Source organism: Maylandia zebra, linkage group LG16 (assembly GCF_041146795.1).
Source record: "Maylandia zebra isolate NMK-2024a linkage group LG16, Mzebra_GT3a, whole genome shotgun sequence".
Lineage (NCBI taxonomy): Eukaryota > Metazoa > Chordata > Actinopteri > Cichliformes > Cichlidae > Maylandia > Maylandia zebra.
The window spans coordinates 14,001,298-14,024,451 of NC_135182.1; the positions used below are offsets into that span (position 1 = coordinate 14,001,298).

At 43.8% G+C, this 23,154-nt stretch overlaps 1 protein-coding gene across 3 annotated transcripts in view; it reads right to left on the reverse strand.

Moving 5' to 3' along the window:
- Positions 1-22,279, reverse strand: part of dachd (dachshund d) — a 95,283-nt gene extending 73,004 nt beyond the window's left edge. For 2 of the 3 annotated variants that reach the window (XM_004567980.4, XM_076874735.1), the window contains exon 1: positions 21,463-22,279. In XM_004567980.4, the coding sequence (XP_004568037.1) occupies positions 21,463-22,019 (557 nt within the window). In that variant the 5' untranslated portion in view covers positions 22,020-22,279. The remainder of the gene's footprint in view (positions 1-21,462) is intronic. The other variant, XM_076874734.1, reaches the window with a different exon arrangement.
- Positions 22,280-23,154: the final 875 nt, after the last annotated feature.

Sequence of the window (23,154 nt, forward strand, 5' to 3'; positions counted from 1 at the left end):
ACGCTTCAACTTTCGTGGGAAGAAATTAGGGCTGAACGATATATCGCATTTGCGATAATATCGCGACATGATCAAGTGCAATTTTCTAACCGCAAAGGCTGCGATTATACTGCGATTATATTATACAATTCATGGGCTGCATCCTCCTGAGGCCGCATTTGTAGACCGATTACGTCACAGCGACGCGCCGAAGGCTGTCCAAATTACTACCATATCCCAGAATTCATAGCGCGGCCCAGCCAAACTCCAGTTTCCAGCAATGGCGGCCGCTACTAAGTTTTAAAATTACTCATACTAATCTTTCTGGGTCACAAAATAAACTTTTAACATATTTTCAGGCGAGAAAGTAGTTGTGTAAACATCAAATATCTGCTCGGTTTATCAAGATATCCCATATTTGCAAAAGTGCTTCGACGTTTTCAGAGGCGTCTGCTACCCACCAGCTCGACAGCTAGCCGGGAGCTCGAGGGTTACTGATGCGGCCGAGAACGGCACAACTCCCGGCACATCATTTTCAGATCACCGCGGAGTTTCGCTGCTCGGGTTAAACATAAGTCACTTAGACAACCTAAAAATGTTATTGTTGGGCTTTTTTCAGTGTTTTGTTTGTTCGTGAGTAAATCGGTTTGGCTGAGATTAAAGTTATTAGATTAGATAAAATAAAACTTTATTAATCCCCCGGGTGGGTTCCTCCTTGGTTTTCACACAGCTGACTAAACGTCAAACACTTATTAAACAGAAGTATGAGACAGTCGAGAATTTACGCCAGTGTCTGGTTATATTTTAGATAGCAAGAAGCAGACGGCCGAGTTTATTAAACTCCACCGAGACAGCGGTGACGCTAATCAGAAGGCTAGTCCAATTTCACGCCTTTAAACTTTAAAGGCGTGTTTGTGTGTGTGTTTATACAATTGCTATTATGTTTGCACTTTATGTGTAATGTTACTGACTGCAGAGATCAGTAAGATGTGTGTATTTTTTATTTATTAGTTTTATTTATTTAATATTATTTTTTAATTGAATGACTGTCTAGTAGTTCACAGATGTCGAAAAACTGAGTGTGGTAAAGCCACTGATTTTGTTTATGTATATTTCTGCAATCTGCACATTGTACTGACTTTCATTTTAATGTTTACACCAGGGTTCCTTGTCAGCACTTTATGCTCAGATGTTTGTAAGCTAAAAATAAACTATTGTGTATGTTCAAATATACTGTTGTGATTGAAGAAGTTAAATAAAAATGTCAGTCATCAATTCATGCATCACCTCATGTCATCATAACAGAGGTCTGTCTTCCAGGAAAGAACAGTTTAAAATTAATGTAATATAGTATTGGCCATACTATATGATGTATTGCTTGTCTTTGTTTAATAATACAGAAGACAAATACCTTAAAAAATAATCGCATATCGCATCGCAATCGCAATATTGGGGCAAAAAATCGCAATTAGATTATTTTCCATAATCGTTCAGCCCTAGAAGAAATGTGCTATACCCTACAACGAGGCTGTGTGCTAATACCGCGCTAGCTCCACAGCAGTGTATAATTAATAAGTTTGCTCTGTATGTTCTGAAACTGTTTTGCATTGGAAAAAACAAATTCATTTTTCACGCTTCAGTTGCTTTGTGATTACTGTTAATCGAGAACACAGAATGATTCCCTACTTCATTACCCTGTACACATACCATGTCTGCAGCAAAAAAAACCCCAACCATAACTACGTGACTAACCCCTCATAGGTGTCCACATCACAGCGTACACCTCTCCAAATATACCTCTGCTTGAAATGGCCATATTATCTAAATATAAGCATGGAAAAATCAGACGTTCCCACCCACACAAGCACACACACACACACAATCATCTGTGGCCCTTTAATCAGCACAGAGTCTGGACTCTTGATAGATAGATATTCACGATGACATAACACCAGGTCGAGTGAAACCTGGAACAGGAAAGCCAGGCAAAGTCCGCCATAAATAAGCTTGAGCTGATAGAGAGAGAGGGAGAGAGATGCAGCTGGATTGCTGCTGAAGCGCACAGAGCACTTCCTCTGTCTTTCCCACAAGCCAGACGGGCCGACTTCTGGGACAGGTACAGGGAGCAGAGCGGACATTCCTCAAAATACTCCCGATCTAGGACAACTGGAAAAAAAGACAGTGACAAGTTGCTGGTGCGGTGTTACTAGGACAGTGGGACAGGAGGGAAAAAATAAATAAATAAATAACCTCTGTCAAATGGCCGTGAGGCTTGGCGGTGATAAAATGCTGTGTCGCGGGGACGAGAGCCCGTTTCAAACAGCACAGCTCGGGCTTATCCTTTTCACTCATCCAGATAAAAGTTGTCGAGAGAGCACCGAGCCCTCACTCGCGCTCTCTCCGGCTGGTTATGAAAATGTGTTTAGCGCCAGTCTTTAAGAGGAGTTGATTGGGGGAGGAGGATTCTCCCTGAACACTGTGCTTTTCCTGGGAGAGTGAGGCCAGGTAGTTAATAGGGGTCAGAGCCAGGGCTGAAGTGTAAATTGGCAGGGGTGCATCAATTAGAGGGTGGCAGAGGCTAGGATAAGGAGAGGAGAGAAGAGCTAGATGGAGCAGGAGACAAGCATATAATCTTTATCGCCACTGCAGGACGCTGCAGGAGGTCTACAGAAAGAAAGAAAGCTAAAAGATTGCACAAATTAATGAGACAAAGCAGCGGCTTTATATTCACGTCCAGGGCTCGTCTAGGTTAGCGTGTCGGACTTGATATATTATGTGTAGCTGCAGCGCTGGTGTGTCTCTGAGAAATTACAAATGTGTCTCTGTATTTGCATAGAAGGGACAGAAACAGCCACTTATCCCACCTGGACACGGATGCACTTCAACATATATATATATAGATATATACACATATATGCACCTGTGTGACCCTCTTTCCCGCTAACATGTATGTTCCGGTGTCCGTGTGAACAATTATAATATGCTCACCTATCCAAGTGATCCAAATAATCTGAACACTGAGCACTGGAGCAGACGGCCACTACAGAGCTTACATTTGCAATCTTATACCGTTTAAGTGTATATTGGAAAAAAGACAATCTCGCTTATTGAACACATTCACCCTGGAGGGCAAACTGCTACGGTAATGAACACCACACTCTCAGAGAATTACAGTGTCCTTTATCCCGCTGTAGTGGAGGATGAAAAAGGATCTGGCCGACACGTACACACAGGCGGGGACACGCGCACGGGCTCGCACACGCACACGGGACGAGGGGGGAAAGTGGAAGAGAGGAGAAAAAGAGAGCAAACATGCATTTCAAGACCCCATAAACCTGTAAACAAAATCTGTGGAGCAGATAAATTATAAACGCCACAATGCAATTAAAGCCGAATTCAATTTGAGCACACACTGTCCATCTGTCACGGTGAAACAAAAGCCGAGAACCTCCATTATTACCAAATCCCTGCTCCCGTTAATTTGCTTGCTGGGAGATTTTTAGTTTCTAGGAGCGAGTCGTACTTAAATGCCAGGGTTGCTCACTCAGGGCTACATCCTCTGAAAAACAGCCTCCAGATGCTCCCAATCAGCCTTCATCCAACTGTCACCTCTTCCCCACCACCACCCGCCCCTCCCGAATAAGAATTTTTTTTTTTGTGTGCCCCCCCATCCTAATGAGCTTTTTTGTTCAACAACAATACAGCAAAACAAGGATACCTCAGGAGAGAGCTACCATAATCTACATTCTCCAGCTTTTGCTATAACGTGCAACAGAAAATTAGCAGTAAAAAAAGAAAAAATAGAAAGAAAGTGAAAACATCTAGAGGAAAATTTTCTCCTGGAGTGTGCTCTTTTGATCGCATCTGCATGTCTTGCAGGGAATGCCTGAAAGCTCCTCTAACAGGTGAGAAAACAACAGCTGATACAGTCACAGTGTGCATCTAAGATCTTTAGTCAGGCTCTGGTGAATTGTGAATCGTGTACGCTTCCTTGGTCCTGGTGAAACAGAGGCGCTCCTCTTCCTAATCCTGTTTGGCCACTTTAGAACGGCAGATAAAGATCTGTGCCCCAGAATCTGAGAGTGGGGTTCAAGGGACTGAGCTTTCTCTGCTTTATGCCAGCAAGAAGAAAAAGAAGGAAGAAGAAGAAAAAAAGACACAACTATCATCTTCAAAGGTGGAAGAGTGTGTCAATTTAAAATCAGAAATGTATCTGCCATCTTTATGCTTCTTAAACTACAATACATCTCGGCTGATTAAAGCACATCAAAGAGGGCTCATTCGTTCCTCAGAGCAATAACGGGGGAGATTTTAATTGCAAAATGTTAAACCTCACAATTAAAGGCTTTGTGGTAGTCGGATCTAACCCAAACACAACCATTAAGGACACCATACAAATTAGCCTTAACACGAAAGAGGCTCGGGAGGAACAGAAAATGGTAATAAGACGAGCAGAAATGATAATCTCCCATCAAAATCCTCATCTCTGCCCATGCTTTTAGAGAACGAGGACAGAGCTGGACTCTTTTTTTGTTTGTTTTTGTTTTTCCACAGAGAGGGGCAAGCCTGCTAAGCATGAGGCAGGAGGTGTGGGGGGTTAAAAAAACTTATCGGGCCTCGCTGCTTTTTCTTAGACAAACCCATTTTGGACGGGGGGGGGGAGAACAGATATGCACTGTCCGTAAACAAACAAGTACATACTAACGCACACGTGCACGCGCGCACATACCATTGAGGTGTCGGCGTGTCAGAAAGGGCTGCGGCTGCCATGATAAGAGGCTGACAATGATACTGTACGGCTATTAGGCTGGAAATAGCCTGCCAATACAAACAGTTGTCAGGCCAGCCCATTGTCAGGCTGTGGATTTACAGTGAAGCCCAAAGAATTTAGTCGACTGCACTTTCGTAGGTAGTTTCCTGAGAACCTATTCAAAACATTGTTTTCCTTCAAAATACTTGAGCATTAATAAAGAAAAATAAACATGCTGGAAAGGTGCGACAGTAAGTGAATACATAAAGCACGCAGCTACACCACACTCACTCACACATAGCCGCACGCACGCACACAATGCGCACACATGCCTCCTTGTAACAAGCACAGAGCCTCCTTTTACAACCCCTTAGAGTAACAACCGTGTCTAATTAAAATTCACATTTCAACCAAAAAGGGAAAACAAGCCATCTTTGAACAATCCCGTCCGTCCTCGCCCTGGTCATGAATTTCAGATAAACACTGCGATACACAGAGAGTAGTGCCACATTAATTAAAAGCCTTGATAGACGTGGCTTCCATCTAACAGACCTATCAGGAATTAAATTTGTATCAGCGGCAGAAAGAGCAGTTGAGGGGTCCCTCAGGGGGATTAATGAAACAGACTTTCATAGCAGAGTCATCAGAGCCCTGGGCTGAGGGGAGGAGGCAGGGAAGAAAGGGCCAGCAGCAGGATGTCATGTGTGGGACCGTCGCGTCACTGACCTCTCATTTCATACTTTAATAAAGTTGCACCCAGGTGTCCTTGATGCCTTCCAGTTGCCTGGGGCTCTGGGAAAAAGCTAAACAGGAGGCAGATATAACATAATTCCGAATGCCCGCCCCTCCCTTTCTGCGTTCCCTCTGTGCTGTTGTGATATACATCCACGGGCACGCAAGCGTCACTGTGTGCTGCGAGCAGGCACGTATGTCGCAGGCACTTAAGGCTTTCTCGACCGTGCAGATTTTTGGGGCTTTTTATCAAGATGAAACTATGCTTTGGTTGAGAAACCTCGATGTGTTTCCTCACTCGCAAACTCGAGCATTCAACTTGTGCAATCCAAAGTAAGGGTGTTACATCAATTCTTCAGAAGTAGCCTCAAACGCTGCCGAGTTGGTACAGCATTTGCCGTGTCACTTCGGCTTCATGATTTACTATCACTGTGCAGTTGGTTACAGGAAATTGGAACAGTGCTGACTTGCTTTTGAATTGTGGTCGAGACAGTTTTCTGTTGAAAACAGAAGCAGATTATCTCGACGAGAGGCCAGCAGATTTAGAGATGTACAGTATGCAATATGTTATCGCAGCGTAGTCGGCCCAGACAGCTGCTATCTGTCATAAACTCTGCCTATTGTTGGCCACACTACACAGCAACATGTGACCTAATCTAGATGAGCAGCCACTGAGCAAATACAGAGTGGAATGGTGTCATTTTTAATAAAGCTGTTTTATGGACTCCAGTCAACAGAGCCAGAGGAACAGGCTGAAACTTCCTTGTGCAAATGATATGGCAGTAGGAGTTTCATAACTTCCTCTGCGCAGACAAGCCTGTGGCAAGTCTCCTAACAGAGCACAGAGCAGCAGTCACAGACTGAGAGAGAGAGAGGGGGAAAAAAATAACCTCAGCCTTATCAAGATTTTGCAGAGACATTTCTTTAATTAGTTTTAATATTTCTTGTTTAGATAATGTCAGCCAATTGACAATTCGGTCCCAAAAGAAACGGGGCAAGGGGGGTGTGAGGGATGGGAAGGTTGGGGGGGGGGGGGGACTGTGCACTTGTCTGATACTGAGAAAAAAAATGGCTGATTAAACAGATTGCTTATTTCATTTGTTTTAACTGTATTTGCATTTTCTGGACAGAAATCAAATACCTTTGCATGCACAAACTTTTGCCGCTGATCGTTATCTCCGGCGCCCGAGCGATATGCCCTCTCCCCCCTCTCCCCGATAGTATTTGTTAAATTTACAGGTAAACCGTCGCAGAGAAGAAAGCTATCTCCGAAACATTAACTGTGTAAACACGCTCGCAACAAACCCCGCGCTCTCCACGCCGTTACGTGCTCTCCGACCACCGTCCCGGACGTGGAAGCGTTCACGCCGGTGACGGGGCGGCGATGGAAAAGCAATTAAGGGCTGCGGAGGAAAAAAAGTTTCCCCTCTCTGTGAGATCTCGGAGAAAACGGGGCTCGGACCGCCGGCCTCACACAAACAGTGCTGATCAAAGCACGTAAACATCTGGAGCAATGCCTCTGGAACAAAGATATCTATTTATATATTTCTCTCTCTTTCTTTTTCGTTCTTTCCAAGATAACCGCTAAAGATAACCGTATTTCACGCATAAGGGAGCACTTAGAAAATGTTTAGACTGTGATACTGTAGCCTACCTGCATATACACCCCCCACCACCACCAACACCACCTGCCTCTCCTCTAATCTTTGTTTTTTCACAATCCTCACTCCCACATTAACACATTCTCTGCTTTTGTACTCATGTCGCCTCTCCCTAACCACCTATCTCTATCCCCCCCCCTTCTCTTCTGCACACACCTTTTCTCTTCACCGGGCAGCAGGTGTTGAGTGGTTATGTTTACTCCCACCACCACCACCACCATACCCTCTCACTCTCTCTCCCTGTCTTTCTCCTGGTCTCTCTTTCGCTCTCTCTCTCTTTCTCTCTCACTGGCAGCTGGTAGGAGGAGGGAGAAGGCTATAACAGCTGCACATGAGGGCGGGTGGAAAAAAAAAAGAAAAAAGAAGCACACAAGGAAAACAGCTCAAACCCCCTCAGGATTGTCAACTCCAATCCCCCCCCCCCCCCCCCCCCACACACACACACACACAAACACACACCCCCAAACCCCACCTCAACCTCTGGCGTTTCTTAACCAGGCAAACAGAGGGGAAAACTGTTGCAGTTGGAAGACATCGGGTGGCTGAAGTGGGGGCTCGTTTTTTTAGCCCTACCTGGTGATCTCAGCCTCAGCGAGCAGGAGTTTGCGCTCCCAGAGGGTCTCTGTATAAAAGCTGTCTAGTAGCCTGCATGAGAAGTGTCCACTTAAATCCACTTACTACCATTTAATCATTTCGAGTTTGAAAAACATGTCACTTCCAAATGGAAATTGTGCTGAAGGTACTTACATCTGTTGGAGAATAACACAAAACAACGGACACCATTGGGGCGGGTTTTTTTTCACTCTTCCCTCTTTTTTTTTCACCCCTCTCAAAGTCTGAGCACTGTGTCTGCATGTGTGTGTGTGTGTGTCTGCATGTGTGTGTGTGTGTGTCTGCATGTGTGTGTGTGTGTGTGTGTGTGTGTGTGTGTGTGTGTGTGTGTGTGTGTGTGTGTGTCGTTTTCACAAACAGCATCAAAATACATGAGATCAGCTCTCGGGCTTTGTTTGGCCCTGGCAAGGTTAGGCCAGCCTCATTCCAAATTTCCTGAGGGGGAACAGAGAGAAAAACGATTCCATGCAGATAAATCACTCGCACAGATCAAAAGACAAATCAGTGGCAAAGACAAAAGATGCTGACTCGCAGAGAACAATGGAGACAGGGAGATGTAGGTATCAGAGGAGTCGGCCCTAAGATCCCCGGCACCGCTCAATCAAACCTGCTAACCAGGGTTTGCACACTAGGTCAAACAAACTCTGCTTCTGTGAGAGGAAAAAGTGTATTTAAACTCATCTTACAAAGATGGGGTTTTTTTCAAGAAGGAAGGGGCTGCTGTGGTCTGATGGTTTAGTTTTGCAGAAGCACAAGTAGAACTGAGAATTGAGTTTCTGGCTTTTGCAAACTCATCTTCTAGTTTTGATTTAATAGCTACCCTGAGAATGGGAGATGTCCCGGTTTGAAAAGAAAAATGGGAAGAGAAAGAAAGAGAGGGGGTAAACTATTTGATATAAAGCGCTGGTATGTGTGGGTAGTTGTGCATCCGCACGTCTGTGCGGCTTGATATATGTGTTCAGCCGGGCTTTCTATAGTTCTGCATCTAAGACGAGAAGTCCTGTCCCATGCAGCCCTTCACGCATCACAGCCCACATTCTTCTATTAACTTCTTCAATACGAGCAATAAATAAATATATAGAATCCACAACTCTTTACCATGCAGCCATCACTTTTGAGAACCGAGGTGTCACGCAGACAAAAAAAAGAAAGAAGACGACGACGAGAACCAGCAGCACCCTCACCGATATTACCTTTTGATCAGACTGCTTCAGAGATATCAGAGGAAGAAACACATCACTTTTAGAGCTCTGTTTAAAAACAATTCTCACAAAGGAAGGGTCATGTGAAAAGCACCTTTGTGACTTCGCTTGAAAGCATGTTCCATAATGTAGAGAACCAAATTATGTTCAAAAACAGTTCACCATGCCCCACTGACAGCCATTATTTGATCCCCTCCTCTGAGATCCATGTATGATAACGCATCAATTTAGATTAAGGTGATATGAAAGAGAAATGTAAAATAGGCTTCAAGAGGGAGGAGCTGATGCATTCGAGATGAATAAAATGATATTAAAATTAACACATTGAGCATGAGCACAGTCACATTTGACCTGTGAAGTGTGCTTAAGAAGAAAATATTATAATTTCCAAGCTCTGGGTCCAGATAGGCCGTGAGAGCTGTCCATAAAATCTGCTGAACTCGTCAAAAAAATGTGGCACAAGTCTTGACATCGGGCTTTATTCGAATATATGAGGAGATAAGGAGACCGACGGGGGCAGAGGATTTACCCTAATAGATTTGTATAGCTGGTGAGAGCCCCATTTGAAGTGTCCAAGGGAAGATCAGTGTGTAACTCTAACTGTTAAACGGAGCTGGGTCGAGCCCTCGGAGAATCTGACCCACGTTCCACACGGTGTTTGCCATCTCCAGTCCAAACATGTAAGATTTGATACTGCTGTTCAGGCCTGGAACAGAGGGGAAAAACAAGCCCAGTGCCACAACAAAGACAGGAAATTCAGCATAGATTCCTACTTCTCTCTTTTCTCCGGCCCCTCTATACCTAACAATGCTGGTAATGGAGAGAGAACAGTGCCCGGAGCTGGCAGAGACACCTGCGACATATTTTCTCCCCCACTCCCACTCACCCACCCCCATCCACCACCCTCCTCGCTCTTCCCACCCCCTCGACATTAAAGTCCTTCACAGAAATCAGAATTTAATAAATCACCCCAGAGCCTGACAGAGTTTATCTCTGGGGGTCGCCTCCACTGTGCAGAGACTCACAGACAGACAAAGCCCGGCCCGATAAGATGTGAAATTAAATACAGTTAGCAGTTTGAGACAAAGGAGGGAGAGTGTCAAACCGAGCTTTGTACGACGTAAACGGCTGGCTGCTAGTCGGGGCGCGTGCACGCACACACAAACGACACCGAGATGGCGGGGTGATTCATTTCAGGTTTCCTCTCACATTTAGCCTCATTTGCATCATCCACTGTCAACATATCGCCTCTCCCAGATATGTTCAAGAGCTTTCATTAGACGTCCAGGGGATGACATCCTTTTTACCCAGATGCACCATTATTAATCACCAGCTCTTCTCCTATGTGGACTCATCTCCATCACGGATCAAACGCTATCTGCCCGTGTTTCCTTTCATTCAGCAGACATCCCTGACACCAGCCATCACTACAGCTAAAGGAGACTTATGGGAGTGTGTTAGGGCTCAGACGACCTTATGAATGCGGTACATAAGCATTTAGTACTGAGAGGATATAAATGTGAGGATTTGTTCGACACTGGTAGGATCTGTCAGCAAACCTCCAGCCGACTAACACGTGTGCCTCGCAGCATACCAACTGGAGGACTCTGTGAGACAATTAGTGGCACTTTGAAAAAAAGAAAATGAAACATCCAGTATGAAATTGCTGCCTGGTGTTAGAAGCCTGATTGCAATGTCTCCATAACAGTGTACCGTAATATTCTTTTCAATTAGCAGCGGTCTCCAGTTCACATCAGGATATGGCCGACCTCAGCTGTTCAAAGCTGATTTTTTCCCCCTGCTCAGTAGTTAAGAGAAAGCACAGTCAGGTTTCCAGGAAGAAGGCGAGCGGGTTGCTTAATAGGCTTAGCCTGGTCGTTGGACCTGACCTTTCCCTTTAACAATACCGGGGCCGTCGGGCTCGGGCCTGCTATGGGAACACAATGACCCGTGGGTGAAGCCTAATCTTCTCCAACTCCATTCTCTCTGCTGACCAGACAGCCTTCATCCACAGCCTCTCTGTTGCTCCAACTGATGTCTTCCTGCTGAGACAACAGTGCCAAAGAACTGTCAACAGGCCCGGCCCAGCGGGGTCTCGGCTGGGACGCTCACACAGAGCCCTCTGGGGTCCGCAGGCACTGACACTCTGCGCTCAGACTGTGAGTGCCCCTACGCAGAATGTCGAGAATGACAGGAATGCTGGGTGCCATCACGAATCCTGATAACGCCGTACATCTAAGAGCATGATTAGCAGTCTCTGTAGTCAGCCCATCTATAGTTGTTATTTTAAAAAAAATGGGCTGGTGGATATTGTTGGCTTGTCACTGCAGTGCAGCAGCTTGTCATTTCAAATAACCTGATCCCAAACCTCCAGCATCACATGTCCACAACGCCGTAGCGCGTCCGTGATAATGGCAGATGATTATATTATTGCGTATGCGCTTAAAGTTTCGAGTTCAGTAAGTACAACTCTGGAAAAAATATGCATTAAAAGCTTGCCTTTTGATTTGGCCTCTACAATTGTTGTAGGAAGGCATCGGTTCAGATAATATTAGTCATTAATGTTTATTGCTAGGAAAAATAAATGGCTATGCTGTGGAAAAAGCATTACACGTCAAAGAGTATTGTAAATACGTGTTTATACACTCACAGATCCGGACCCACTCAAGAGATTAGCCTCGAGTGATTCTAAATCTCGTCATCCAAAGCCCATTTCTGTGACAAAATGCATCTGATAAAGAAAGAAAAAAGTAAAGAAATGCCTCAAAACTCAATTCAGCGCTGCGCTACTTAAACTTCTTAAGTGTTTGATCTGTGCAGGTGCTGACAAGGCTGTTCATTCTTTTCCCCAAATATTTTCTTGTTTTTATTTTTTTCACCCCCCTCCCCAAGTTCAAATGATGTGCTGCGAAAGGTTGTTCTTTCTTCTCCGCGCAAGTAAAACTATACAAAGAGGTGTTTGATCTTTGAAATCCGATCTGTATTTCTAGCATTGTCTCCAGTTCCTACTGTGGCATCTTAAAGGTCAGGAGTGAAAGGCCATTTGATAACTACAGAAAGACCTTTCGGATTTATTACGCTGCCTTTCATCTCCTTTCCTGCGGAGGTTAAAACAAAGCATTGCATCCTTTGAAAAAGAAAGGATAAAATGGATCGCTTTGGAGCCTCAAGCCTCTTTTTTTTTGTCACTAGGGGAAGTCTGGCGTGCAGTGTACAAGGAAAACTCTAGTGGGATATGTTTCTGAGAGCGACGAGTCTTCTCAGGCACAATTAGCATATGTCCTCTCAACCTTCTACCAAACCTCTCAATGAGACCCTGAAATCCTATTGAGATATTATTACCACTCAAACAGGGCATTACACGAAACATCTAAAGGATGCACGCAACCGCTCGGTGCACACGCGCAAACACACACGCACAAGCTCAATGACATCCACTTCCCTCTGAATATTCCTTTCTTTTTAATGGTAACCTTGGGAGACGGGCCGCACCGGCGCGACACTTAACAGCCACTAGTCTGAGAAAAATGTTTTTGATATGCTTGTGTCATTTAATCATCCACATTCTGCCGAGGCTGTGCAGGACAATTTTGCAGGATATTAACTCCCAACTAAACCCTGGCTTGTATCATTTGTGGGGCCAGTCAAGCAGGAGTCCCAGGAGGAGCAGAGACTTCCTCCTCACAGTCGTAGTAATCTAAGCTTGACTGGGCACACACACACTCGCACGCAGCTACACACACAGACAAACACACAACTAATAGACAGGTAGAATCAACCATAAAGGAGGGAAGGAATGGGTAAACGTGTGGCACAAATAAAGGCCTTTTACTGACAGTCGCAACAGTAAAAAAGAAAAAAAGAGGACGAGTATATTTGTGATTTGGGTGATCAAGTAACAAAAAAACAACACAGCCCAGGGAGGTTGAAGCACAGCTACAACAATTTTACTTCCTTTTCTTTTTTCATTTTCACCCCAAAAAAGTTAGAGATTGAAGAGCATTCGTAAAAATGTCACTTTAACGTGATCCATTTGGACAGCTCACATTGCTTAATGGGGTAGGAAATTCATTTTTTTTCTGCTGTGGGACAGACATAGTGGATGATGTGATTCTATGCAAAATATATGAAGCCATTACTAGAAAAATGCATGAGTTTCAATAGTTGGGGGGGGTGGGGGGTGGAGAAAGTATCTGAGTGCACGGAGGCTATCCCTATTCTTTACCAAGAAGCATCGCATACACACACACACACACACACACACACACACACACACACACAATGCAAAAGACAGCAAAGGCAACTGATGAAAACCATTTTTGTTCCGTCACAAAGAACTAGGTCACCCTCTCATAATTGTCAATCATGCAATAAATCTCTCTGTGGCACAAATGAATACAGCATTGGAAATGAGACAAAGCTTATTGGCATGCTATGTCAGCTTGACTCAATTCATCCTCCTTTTCACACAAGACCATTCATATGTGAAGTTGTGCGAGGGTGTCTCTCTCTCTCTCTCCCTCTGTCTCTCACGTTCACACTCTAACTCTCCTTCTCTCTCACACACACACACGCATACACATACACTCTCTAACGGAGCGCCCAGCACGCACTCGCGCGCAGGCGAACACGCTCACACGCTCCTAATGTGAAAGACACACAGGGTTAATATATGTGGACAGACCATTTCAGCCAAGGGCCGCTTTATTATCATAACCATGTTTGTTTCCATAGAGAACGTGTCTCACTGTATTTTCTGCACTACTGTGGAATTACTCGCAACGTACACAAGCGACTGTTGCAGCGCATCACTTTCAAGGGATTAGCACACGTACGGGCAGAGTTTGACAGCTTCAGACGGTGGAAGTTATCACAATCACGTGCAAGCTGTATTTGTTTCCAATAACGATGAACAACTTGCTTTTTTTTAAAAATCTTTTATTATGAAGTATTAAACTAAACTCACAAGCATTACCAGGTGTACAGTGGTTCTGTTTCCTGCTATCTGATTGGCCGGGAGCATTGGCTTGACGCAGCACTACAGCTCCATCCACAGAGGTTTGTGTCACGTCTCTTAGGACCCGACTGTCACTCTTTAAGAGGCGGGTAATAATAGCCAGGCGCCACAGCAAGTGGTGGCACAGGCGATTTTAAAGAAACATCAGGGAGACGGTGACATTTGAGTCTGCGAGGAGAGAAACCCAAGCGCCGCAACCAATAAAGACTCCCACCGATATTCTCACTAGGCTTACAGGGGAGAGACACAGAGGCAGAGAGAGATGTCAGTGTTAGATGAAAATGTGTTGACCTGGAGATATTGATACCCCCGTTCATAACCTCTACAGGTGTGCGTCAGGAAGCAGCTCTGGGTGTGGCTCTCTCTGTGGATAAAAGCCAGAGTTGCAGACCTCATTGTTTCACAGCACACTGAGCTGTGCACGGTTCACTTTGAACTGGCGAGAACTGAAACTGAGAATAGAGGTACCCTAAGTAAATAGAAAAAAAACAACCACTTTTTGATTGGGCAGATTTATTAGCGAGCTTATGGTGATTTTTTTCTTCTTTCTCTCTCATCTTTTGAAAGACAGATCTGGAGCAATCTGTCGAGCAGCGCCTCACATCAATCTCTGTTGTTAGATGTCTCGTCTAGATATGACCTATTAATATATTAAGGTAGTCTCGCAAATAATCGCAGCAAGTGAGACAAAAGTGTTTTTAAAAATGTAAAAATAACACAACTCTTCATTCCCTCTTTGCAGACTCTGATCCCCAAGAGTTTCTGAAACTCCAAAAACCAGAGCCATGAGAGAAGCTTAGCATCTAGCCTGCTGGCTCAACAGGGAGCTTATTTTATGCACACTGTTCGCTATAATTCAATGCAACAAATTGACTGCATAAAGTGTTTCTGGTGTCTAAGTGAATTCAAATTCACACAAATAGCTGTGGGGATGTTTTTTTTTTTTTGTTTTTTTTTTAATCGCAAGGTATTGACTGAGCAGATGCTTTGAACCACCGTAGAATGTGCTGCTAGTCTCAAGTGTCATTAGCTTCAGGGCTTTTCCAGCTAGCGCCAGGTAAAGATTAGATAACAATCAGCCCTTTAATAGATACTGTTGGAGGCACTGGAGCCGTTCCTGTGCTTTGCTGTTCATCTGAAGCTAACAACAGAAGAAGAAAAAGAGTGGAAAGCGATGTCATTTCCTCCCCGGTTTCTTCTCTGTGATGTACCGCTGAGCCCAGCAAGGAACACGGCTGTTGTTAAATTACATGTAACTGTTGGCTCATAGCAGAGTCATTGCAGAGTGGCTGTCTGTCTGCGGTTAAGCATTCCTGCTAGGATTTTTTTTTTAGAGGCACAATTCTTTTGTGTGCCTATTTTTTTAAAGAGATGTTGAACATATTTAGACATGAATTTGAGAAATTTAACTTTGTTATGAAATTCATTTATGATTAGTTGACCAGCTCCTCACAATTCTAGATCAAACGTGAAAAAACAAAAGAGACGAAAAAAAGAAAATTTAATTTAAATTGCTCTATGCCGGACAAAAGACGGCTTGTGCAGATTCTTAGCCCTTACTCCCACTGTAATGAAAAAAACTGCTGTATAATATGATGAGCATTACTTGAAATTCCAAAAAAAAAAAAAAAATACAAAGGGCTTTTTGTTGGAGGACTTTCTTCTCTTAATATCCTCCAATTATTAAGGAGGAGTACTGCATTGAGCAAAAGAGCTCCAAAAACATTGACACTGGAGGAATAACATCTGCATGTTTACTCAGGAGAAGATTCATCCCCGATAGCCTCCACGAAAATGAAGAGGGGGAGAAAAAAACAAGGAGAGGAAATTTGTGGAATCCCATCTGAGATTGCTTCCCTGATGGATTCCTTTTCCTGTCAGCTCAGACGAGAAATGAAGCCGGGGAAAATTAACTCCTGATACAGCTACGCTGAATTAGACAGAGAGGAGGGGGGAAGAAGAAAAAAAAACCAACAGACTTTTTAAGGATTCCAGCCTTGTCATTTTCAATTTTCTGCTCTTTGGACATGCTTGTATTCAGATTCCCCAACATCTATTCGCCATATCAATCCTAATTAGACAATCTGGGCCCACGAAGGATGAGAGCGGAGTTATTTGCATAATTTAATCATAAATACTCAGTGATACATATTTCCAAATGCATTTGTACAATTATCTTTTCATCCTTGGGGCAAAAGTATTAATATGATTAGGCAATAATTCTTTAAGAAAGAGGGAAAATAGGAAACCAGCAAGTGTGCACTCTTTTTTAAACTCCAGCTTTGGGCTATATGAAAAATTAATTAATTTCTGAGGAAAATCAATTTCTCTATGTGACCATATTAGACAGAGCCAGGCACGGCCCTGCATTCCTCCTCCAATCAGGAAATCTCATCTGCTCCCTCTAACTTCTGTCAGTAGCATTTAACATCCTGGTACGAGCGTCTGTGACTTCCGCTGTGCTCCCTAAATGCGCTGTAATGCGAAAGAGCTCGTAAGTAAAGACGAGCTGGGGAGCTGTGACCGAGGACGGAGGAGAATGGAAATGAGCATGACCCAAAATCTATTGCTGGCGTGTTAGACAATCACTCACAGGTGAAAGAAATCATCAGGAAAAAATCAAACCGAGCTTAATGTGCAAGATTACTCGTGGATAGATGGAGAGGTTTTAAACAGCTTAAGTCTAGGGGGAAAAAAAAATCTAAGCTAATGCATGTCTATGGTTGAGGAACGTAGCAAATAAATCATTTTCACGCGCTGATCAATGCAGAAAGACCTGACGGACGTCGGCGTTGAGATTTTAAGCCACTTCGTTTCGCAAAGGAATTAATTGGTAATTCAAACTGCTGTTGCTGTTCCAGTAAAGGCATGCAAATAAGGCAGGAGCATGGACAACTAATGCGTCCAACAGGCAAATTAACAATACAGGCCTCTTTGCCATGCAAATAGCCTCTAAATCCACAAATGACATTAGACAGTGTCAAACAAAGCCTCTCTAACAAGTGAAATCTGTGGTTTCAACAATCTTGCCTCCCACTTCATTTAAAGCTATAGAAATACGATCCCAGAAAGCAGTGAAGACTTGATGTAATGTAACTTTTTTGTTAACTGAGCTTCTCCGTGGACCCCCTTCTCCCCAAAAAAACAAAAAAAAAAATGTTTTAATTTGCTCTTGTTCCAACTGAGTGAATGTCAAGTCAATAAAGCAATTCTGATTTTCAAGGAGACTATTTGTTTTGCGGGAAAAGAAAAAAAACAAAACACCTTGCCACCATCTGCCAACTGCACAGTTGACTTGAGCACATGTACTGTACCTAATCAAATTTAGCAGAGCCCCACTGAAGGATTAAAATGCAAAAAAAAAAAGCAGAGAAAGAACGAGAAAGAACCTTAAATGCTTCTTCTTCTTTTTTTTTTTTTTACTTCAATAAAGTAGCAAAGCACAATATGAGGGCCAATTTGGCTTTCAAGAAAGCAGTTCAATAGATTTGTATTTTAAACAGCTTTGTATACCATTATCTCTCTCTATCTCTCTCTCTTTCTCTTCCTCTCCCTCTCTTTCTCTCACTCTCTCTCTCTAATCAGGCATCTGTCACTCTGTTTTTGAAGTTATTATCGCCCAGGCTCCCTCTTGGATGTGGTTGCTGGGTGACGGGTATCTCGGCACCCACTCTGACTGGGAATGATTTGAATGGAATCCAGAAATCTCCCCTGAGTACCTGTAAACACATCCGTGCCTTGTAGAAAACAAATATATTATAAGAGAGCTCAGCAGAAGAGAGGCGGGAGAGAGACAAGCTGGCACCCTCAGTGGCAGCTCACACTGAGCGCTAAACAAAACAATTACCGTCATTTGCAAATATGTGTGTTTAGGCATAAACACTCTTGAAATAGGAACAAGAGAGGTGATAGCTCTCGTAGCACTCGCTGTCATATCAGTATCAATTAGACGCATTTGTTAAAGGAAAAAGGGGCTTTCGCCGTGACCTGTCACTCGCGACACTTCGGAGGAGGATCTGCTCGACTGAAACAAGGCAGGTAAAAATCTATTTAAGGGGAGCATGTAAGTGAAAAAGCCATCGCATTCCCAGCGGTGGGACATCGTCTGGGGCGTGTGGTTAACCTTCAGAGGTAGACAATGATTGTCAATTAACTGCTGTATTTCTTGCGCCCCAGCATCGGATAGCCTTGCCTCCACAAAGCACACCAATGAGAGATATGCGATATCAACACCCCCCCCCCCCCCCCCCAAAGTCCCGCTCCCGCCCCACCCTCCGTGTTATAATAACCTTTCAGAGAGTTCAAGTGTCACACAGCAATAAGAACCTTTTTCATCCCACCGCGGGGAAAATGAAAAGGAAAACAAGTAGCTGAAACAGAGGGCTCCTGGAGAGGCCAGAGTCATAATGTTGGGGTGGGTTAGGAGGTGGGGGTGTGTGTGTGGGGGGGGAATGAGATGGCAGAACCTGCATCAGTATGGGAGCAAGAGCGCAAGAGCGAACATGGCTAATCTGGCACGAGAGTCCTTAAGAAAATGAAGGGGCCGAGAATCGCTATATGCCGAGTGTCTTTAAAGATGAGCAATAATCACTACAGGGTAAGCAGACACAGTTTAAACACTCACTGTAAAACTAAGAACTTTAAATGAAAATGAATTCTAATTATTTAAATCTTTTTATAAAACACAGGAAAAGGGGGGGGGGGAAATCCAACACGGCCTTTGTGAACAGCTCTGCTTTTATTTTATTTTTATTTTTTTTTGAGTTGTGCTAAAGTAAGCATGGTGGGGAACAATTTGGTTGGAGCTTGTTTGTGTCCACATCAAAACTAAAACAGCGGGATGCAGTGGTGCTCTGTGATGCTATTCACATTCACACTGTGTACAAAATGAGACGAGTGTTGTTTTAGCACAATAGACTGTGGGAGGGGGGAAAAACAGCATGTGAAAAAGTAGGGCCCATTGTATAGGAGTATTATTCACTTCATTGTTATCACTCTGCCACTGTATAAAAAGAGTAGTGACATCGTGGTAATGGGGAGAGATGAAAAGCTAAACTATCTCGGGCAGCGGGCTGTTGTTGTGTAACCTGAGCGGGTTAACCGGTGAACTCGTCTTTTTATCTGGAGAGAGCACAAACAGCAAATAAAGAAATAAAACGAGAGCAAATACTTCGGAGAGGGGACCTGTTCTCACCTACGGGGCAACCCGCGTCCCCGTGACTCGGGCCGATCATTTTGTCACTAGCTATTCAACGACAAGGAGAGCAAAGCACACATCCCCGCAAATAAAATCAAACTCTTTCTAAGTAACAGAAGCCTTTTATCCAGCGGATGCCTCGCTCTTCCATGATGTAATTCTCCAAATGGGGCAGGCAGGCAGGCAGGCCGGGTCTGAGTGATTGATTTCAGCCCAGCACAGGGAGAACCTGGCTGCTTTCAGAGACAATTACAGTCCTGTCCATGTGCCTGTAATAGCCCAGCACTTTAGCGTCATTAAAGCGACGCGAGGCACTGCATTATCCTTTAACCCCATCGCTGGCCATCCCCCCATTGACAACCCGGAGAGTTCAACCACGTACTTTGTCACCTGAAGCCCCACGCCAGGCTTGAGAGGAGGATCACCGCACTGTATGCTTCTCTCTGCGGAGTGTGTGTGCGTGTCTGGAGTGTGTGTGTGTGTGTGTGTGTGTGTGTGTGTTTTGGGGGGGGGGCTCTGCTCTCTTGATGCTTTATGTAAATGAAGCTTAAGCGCCAAAGTGCACAGGTGAGATTTTTGAGACGACTGCAAGTGGGATGGAAACATAAGACTGCAGCATATTTATACGGGAGAATAAAAGGGGGGTGTTTACTGATAGCATAGACTGCAACACAATGCTGTAACATAAATTTAAACATCTGAAGTGCACGACAAGCAGCCTCGTCACTGTAATAACATCACTCTTAGACTTCCTCCCTGTGCGGTGCGTGCTATTTGATTTATTTTTTTTTCTTTCGTTTGTTTGTTTTTCTGCTGTTTTTTTGCCCACATGTACCTTTTTAGTTACAGCAACACTTTGAGGCTTCAAATATACTAAATGTTAACACTCGTGGATTTCTTAATGACACAAACTGGCAATAAAGAAGAAGAAGAAGAAGAAAAAACGTGCTTGCGCAGCAACTTGTGTGTACGCGTCTGTGTGAATATTTGCACGCTGCATCCGAAACTCTGAATTAAGTTCGACCTCACACGGTTGGGGTTTTTTCTGGAGGGGACAAAAAATAGGGGAAAAAAAGAGGATGCATGCTTTAAAAACTGAGACTCAAAAGTGTTTATTGCTACCCCTCCTCCCCTCCCCAACTGATGTGAGCCTTTCCATCATATTTGCATTTCCAGCTCATTTCTAGAGCCAGGAGATCAATATGGAATCAATCATACTGACAGGTAAGATGGTAAATTTGACCAGGCTGAACCATCCTGTGAGACTGAGCGATACATCAAAGCTAGGAGCAACAGGACAATAATATTTTTTTAAAGGCTTTTAATCAAATATTGATCTTCGCTTTAAATCACACTGATTTTAAGATATTTTTTTAAAAAACTCCAAAAATAACTGAATGGGTCAAAATGGTTTAATGTATTTATTTAAACACTCGTAGTCCTTTGCCTCATTTGATTTAGTGAAATCAAGTATGTTTAATTAAGACAGATAACTGAGTGCTCTCATGAATTATCCTTAGCACTTACAGTGTGCAAAAAGAAAAGAAAGCTCCTCCATTAGTGCACTGTAACCTCCCTGAGAAATGTCATCAATACTAAAGGGGGGTGAAAAAAAATCATACAAGAAAAAAGCTGGCCCTTTTATTTTTTTTTTTAATACTCTGGTTCCTTCTTGTTTACTGTCTGAAAACTCAAGTTCTAATTGAAATCATGCTACCCCCTGTGGCAAGGACAAATAATGAGGCATAGCCTAGTTTTATTTCAGTCATTAAAAAAATAAAATTGAGCTAAAAGCTGTCTAAAATTAAACAGAAATTGGAGTTTTAAAAAAAAAGAAAAGGCTCTTATTTGTAGTTGTATCTTTGTGGTGGCAGCTGTATAGCGAAAGTTTATTCAACAGCACTGTGAAACTCAACCAGGGTGTAGCCTACATTATCGATTCATTTGTTCAGAGGGAGACAGGCTATCCATCACGGCACAGCTTTGCCTTGCACGTGTTAAAAAACTTTCACTTAACTTTTCCCCTCTCTCTTTACCACTGGTGAAGTGCGCCGGTCTCTTCCTGCCCAAACACACCAGCCTCGGTGTTTGGGATGGAGTTTGACACACACACGCGCGCATTTTCACACACTCCTTGTAGGAATCAATTATTAAATTCGGCTAAGACAATCGTACGACTCTGACCGCTTGTTTTGCAAAGGCAAAATGTCTCCCCCTTACTACCTCCTGCGCCTTTACGCACGGCCGTGTGTGCGGACATTTAAACCCCCCAAAAAGAAAAAGGAAAATCCACAACAGAGCTCGCCACTAACCTCGCATTGGTGCAGTCGTTGTACAGGGTCTCGAAATCTTTTCTGGAGATGAGTTTACAGCGGTTCACGCCGGGCTGGATGGCGCCGAGCCCTCTGAGGATGCGGACCTGCTCCACATTGCACACCACCGGCGTGATCTCGAGCCGCTTCAGCTTGGTGTAGACCGTATGCAGTCCGCCGACCAGGTGCTTCAGGAACAGGTCGAAAGCCTGAGGAAGGCAGATGAGCTCGCAGCCGTCCACGGTGAAAGAGGCGACTTTGGCACCGCGCAACTCGACCATCTTGCACTCGTTGTTTTGCGGTATGTTTTCAACAGGCGACGGGGTCGAGTACACGGGTTTGCTCGGGGGGAGAGCCGCGGTTGGGGTCGGGATGCCCGGGCTGCTGGTTGCGAGGAGCTCTGATCTGAACAGGTTCTGTCCGGGTCCCGATGGGGGGGCCAGGGATGGAGATGGTGATGAAGTTGTCGACGGCGGGGACGTCGTCGCGGAAGGAGTCGAGATTGGAGGCGGTGGGACCAGAGGGTTTGGTGGGATCAGAGCAGCCGGTACGGCCATGGTCACCTACAAGAGGGGAAGAGAGTAGCCGAAGTTCAAAGTAGAAAACCCAGCCTGCCGAGATACCCCTAAATGAAAGAATCCACGAGAGTTTAGCTCCTCAGATAAGTTGGAAAGTAAAAAGAGCTACCGAAAAAAAGGCGTGCTGAGTGAGGGTTTTTTCTTTTGGGGAGGGGGGCGAGCGGCGGGACAATGATCAAAGATAGGAGGAGGAATGACAGGAGGAAAATGAGCTGAAAAGTGCAGCTCCGCTCTGTGGATGAGTTGTTGTTGTCACACGGTACAGAGAGGGAGGAGCTAGGGGACAGTGGGAGCCTTTGAAGAGCAGATAACTGGGCTCCGGCCACTGCTCGCACGTTTCACGTCTGTTAAATGATTTCATTGCCCAAAGTAAATACGTTTATGCTGGATCATAAGTTGTAAAGAAAAGCGTATGTTTAAAACAAATAGTTTTTAAATCCCTTTTTGCCAACATTAATGCAAAGCTCACTTCACCTATGGCGATCAAGATTGGGGTAATGCTTTTTTTTTAACTTTTGCTTTCATTTTCGTGCAAATACTAAAACAAATTTTTTTTTATTAAAAAAAACACCCTCAAATGCTTAAAAAAACCCTTTTAATTCGCACGTTATTTTTGGTAATTTTTGTCATATTTACCAAGAATGCACGCCAATATGAATCACTGTTCAGCCGACTCCATCTGCGAGGAAGGATGTTTGGTCTTTTTATGTGCACATCCAAAGTGGCTGTAACTTTTTGTCTTGTGAAATATTTTTTTGTAAGAAATATGTGCAGTTAATTGCATATAAAGCTTTCATATATATATATATATATATATATATATATATATATACATATATATATATATATATAAACCCTGTCATGTGAGTTAGGGGTTAAAAAGTTAATGTATAGATTACATAAAGGTAGCATATTTTCTGGTAATTTTGCAAATTGAAGTCAGACAGTAAAGATTGATTTCCAACAGCTTTATATCATCTTTCACTTTAAGTGCATCCACTCAGTTTTATGTACTGTCCATCTCAAACCCCATGATACTTTTCACAGGAGTCAGGTGAATATTAAAAAAAATGTCATGTAGGTTAGGGGTTAAAAAGTTCATGCACTTAAAGGT